The 4,288-nt window shown below is 38.0% G+C and overlaps 1 protein-coding gene across 1 annotated transcript; it reads left to right on the top strand.

Annotated features, from left to right (window-relative positions):
- The first annotated feature begins 1,005 nt into the window (after window positions 1-1,005).
- Window positions 1,006-2,052, top strand: LOC108982637. Its single transcript, XM_018954075.1, has one exon. It carries the CDS (start codon window positions 1,006-1,008, stop codon window positions 2,050-2,052), a length of 1,047 nt encoding a protein of 348 aa, XP_018809620.1.
- Window positions 2,053-4,288: the final 2,236 nt, after the last annotated feature.

Genomic DNA, 4,288 nt, shown 5'->3' with positions numbered 1-4,288 from the left:
CAAAATCAGGTCCATAAAACAACTAACCTCAACACACGGGGCATAACAGTGTGTACCAGTCAAATGAAAGTGATAAGAATAATTGTATGTTTAAAATGTCCTAGTTTTATGAAGGAAAGTACAAGGTGGAAATGTTTTGAGGAAAGAAAATCATTTTTAAAAGAAAAACTCCACCTTGTAATGTTTCAAAGAAAATAAAACATTTTATGTAAAGTATGTATATGAGTGAGAATGCATGAATAAAACTTATGTTCTTATATTTTTACAAGTATAAAGTAATGCTTACTGAGCATTTGACTCATTTTATTTTTATGAGTACCCCTCTTACGAATGAAATGATGACGAAGCGTTAGGACAGACACAGCTCAAGGAAAAGGTGATGGAAGCCTAGGCATTTTGTATAGCACATGAAATCTTATTTTGTGAAAAAACTTATATTTTAGTTTAATGATTTCTACTGCAAAACTCTCTCCTAGATTTATAAATGTAAGTTTTAGATTTTAACTATAGAATCTTTTATATCCTGGGAAGGAAATGAAAAAATTTTAAAAAGTTCATTAATTCCCGTCTCGTTTTTTCTAAAAATCATTTTCTTAAGTCCCACTACAAGAATGAGCGTTACAATTTGGGACTCATATGAAAAATCTCACTTTTTAATAGTAGGCATCACTATTTTTCAAGGAGAGTACATGAGATTACACACCCTAAAATTATATCTAACATTAGTCAAAATTTAATTTTGTTCTTAAGTTCTGGACTTTTGTACAGTTCGTTTGATAATTTGAGAAAACAGAGTGAAAAGATAAAAATATGGTTCGTTGACCCATGACCCAAAATATGTTAATTTCAAATACATATATCATGATCTACTAGAAGATGTTTGAAGTTTCTACAAATCGAGAAATGGTCCAAATTTTTTTAGGCAATAACACGTAATGGCTCCAAGAACGCTCCAAGAATGGCTTTCTCCTTGAAAGTTTTTTCTTGCTTCGTTTGACGCACGTAATGGCTGCTGCTGCTATCAACGGAGGTCGGCGTCCCTTCGTGGATCTAGTATCGGTGGTTCCTCAACCTCTTCCAGATATGTCTGTGGCTTTTCGTCTGTCGAAGTCTAAGGATGGAGAAATTTTTTTCCAGTTCTCTAAGGAAGAAGTCCAACGTTCTGCCGAACCTTTTCGGTATTCGATCGTATTGAAGTTTTTGAGAAACAGACCATCATTGGATGCCATTCGGGCCTTCATTCATAAGCGATGGAATCTTGATGGAGTTCCAGTCATCTCCAATATGCGGCATCCTCGGAATGTTTTTATTCGAATGGTTTCAGAAGAGGATTGCAATAAGGCTCTGTCTCGTGAAGTCAATGATATCGATGGAATTCCTTACCGTCCATTCCACTGGACTCCAGAATTTAAAGAAGAAGAAGAACCTTCGCTTGTTCCGGTGTGGATTGTACTTCCAGGTTTGCCTCCGAATTACTATCATGAATCTTTCCTTAAAATTCTTACTGCACCTATTGGTAGATTTATTAGAAGTGATAACTCTACTCGTTGTGTTACTCGGACTGATGGTGCTCGTATCTGTGTTGAAATGGATGTTGCAAAGACACCGTTACTTTCTTTTTGGATTGGAATGCCTGGTTTGGGAACTAGCAGAAAGCAAGAAATTGTTTATGAAACGTTGCCAGCGTTCTGTTCTAAATGCCATATACAGGGACATAATTTAAAGACTTGCCGTGCTGGGAAAAAAAATGTAGGAAGTAATGTGTGGGTTCGGCAAAAAGATCCGATCGTGGAGGAGCCGACGGATAAGAATAATATTCCAGGTCTTGAAACTACTAATATTCCAGTTCTTGAACATACAGAGGTTGAGTCAAAAGAACCAGCTGAGGAGGATCGGGTGTTAGCTGTTCAAGCGGATAATCTTGATCATTTGGAGTTGGAACCGGAAAAGGATCAAGAGGATAATCTTGAGATTCCGGAAATTGCGGAAGAGATGATTCCAAGAATTATGAACGGACATTTGGATTGTGTGAACCGTTTGACGGAAACATAATTAGAAACAGATATGAGGGAGGGAGAAGTTATTCCTAGTTCTGCAGAAAAAGAAGTATGTGATGGACCTGTGGAAGAGGTATGTCTGGAAGATGGCTCGATGTCTGATCCGGAGCCTGAGAAATGTGCGGAAGTTTTTTTGCAGGAGAAGGAATATCACTCGACTGCCGAAGATGAAGTTGTTAAGCGTAAATATCAAAAGAGGCAGTTTGAGAAGATCCGTAGTTCTAGGCGGGTGATTACTAGAGCACAAAAGTTTTCTCAATGATTGGATCAATTTTAGTTTGGAATGTAAGAGGTTTAGGTACCTCTAAGAGACGATTACAAAAAATGTTGTCTAAATATAAGCCAAAATTGATAGTGTTGCTGGAACCTTTTCAGAGTGTGGTTAAAATCCATAGTTTCATGCGGTTATTGAAATTTGATGAGGCGATATCAAATGAGACTGATGGTGGTAAAATCTGGGTGTTTTGGAAAAATGAATTGGATGTGCAGGTGGTTCGCATGAGTTCGCAGTTTGTGTCATTATGCATTACCGAAGGAAGTAATCATTTCTTGGGTATTTTTATTTATGCAAAGTGTAATAGGCTTGAACGACAGCTGCTTTGGGAGGAGTTGAATTCGGATAGAATGGGTGGGGAGCTGTGTTTGTTTGCTGGGGATTTCAATGTAATTCGGTCGGATATTGAGAGGTGTGGTGGGCGTCCGAGGAATAGAGTTGCAATTGATGAGTTTAATAGATGGATTCATCAGGGTGGGTTGTTGGAAATGAATTCACAAGGTGGTAAGTTTACATGGTGTAATGGTCAGCAAGGTTTATCTAGAGCTTGGGCAAAGCTGGATAGAGTTTTACTTGATGCAAATTTTCTATCTCTTTTTCCGACTGCTCATTGTTTGTATCTTCCTAGGACTACATCGGACCATTGTCCTATGGTTATAGAATTTTTAAGTGATCCTTTCTCTTATGGTCCACCTCCATTTCGTTTTCAGCAAATGTGGGTTGAGCATCCGGATTTTATGACTCTTGTTCAAAAGGTTTGGTCTGAATCGGTTATTGGTTCGGGGCTGTTTAAATTAGCTACTAAACTTAAAAAACTTAAGGTGGCGTTGCGTGTATGGAACAAGAGTGTATTTGGGAGAACTAATACTCAGATTGCTATTCTTGAAGATAAGATTGAGAATCTGGAAAATTTGTTGCAGAGAGGTTGGGATGATGATATTGAAAGGGAATTAGTAAGGACTTCTAATGAGTTGTCTTCTTGGAGGCTTAGGGAGGATATTAGATTGGCACAAATGGCTAAAATTAAGTGGAGAATGGGTGGTGATAGGAATACAAAATTTTTTCATGTGTGGTTATCTAATAAAAAGCATAGGAAGATTCATCAGTTAAGAACCTCGAATGGGTTGGAGTTTAATTCTCCAGAAGCAATTCATCTTGGAGCTGTTGATTATTTTTCTGATTTTCTTCAAAGATCTAATCCGGTTAGGGAGGTGCCTGATTTATCTAGTTTAATTTCGTCGGTTATTAATGATGAGGATTGTGTCCGGCTTTGTGGGATCCCTTCGTTGGTTGAAGTGAAAGAGGCTCTATCAACTATTCCTATTAATAGTTCTCCGGGTCCAGATGGTTTTGGCGCGGGTTTTTTTATGAGTTGCTGGGAGGTGGTTAAAGTGGATGTTTTAGAAGCCATTTCAGAATTTTTTCTATCAAAACGCCTTCCGAGATTTTATTCGGCTTCTTATATTGTGCTTATCCCGAAGGTAGATGTGCCGTCGGGGTTTGATAAATTTAGGCCAATTAGCCTTTGTTCAGTTTTCTATAAAATTTGTTCAAAAATTATTGTGAATCGCATGACAGGTTTCCTTCCCAAAATGATTTCTCTTGAACAAGGTGCGTTTATACCTGGGCGAAGTATTTTTGAGAATATCAGTCTTACCCAGGAAATGGTTCACTCTCTGAAGAGGACGTCACATGGTGGTAATATTATGATTAAAGTTGATATGGCTAAAGCATATGATCGGGTGGAGTGGCATTTTTTGCTTGAGGTTTTGAGGTGTTTTGGCTTTCCTTCTTCCTTTTGTGCTCTGATTAGTGCTTGTATTTCGAATGTGTGGTATTCTGTGATGCTTAATGGTACGACGAAAGGTTTCTTTCAAGGGAGGTGATGTTTGCGCCAAGGGGATCCTCTCTCGCCTTACCTTTTTATTATTCTTCAAGAAGTGCTTTCTAGACTTTT

This window comes from Juglans regia, chromosome 7 (genome assembly GCF_001411555.2).
Source record: "Juglans regia cultivar Chandler chromosome 7, Walnut 2.0, whole genome shotgun sequence".
In the NCBI taxonomy this organism is placed as follows: domain Eukaryota; kingdom Viridiplantae; phylum Streptophyta; class Magnoliopsida; order Fagales; family Juglandaceae; genus Juglans; species Juglans regia.
Note: the sequence above shows the minus strand (reverse complement) of the source record. Positions and strands in the feature narration are given on the sequence as shown.

Coding starts and splice junctions, on each gene's coding strand:
- LOC108982637 (XM_018954075.1), top strand. CDS start 1,006: ATGGCTGCTGCTGCTATCAACGGAGGTCGGCGTCCCTTCGTGGATCTA.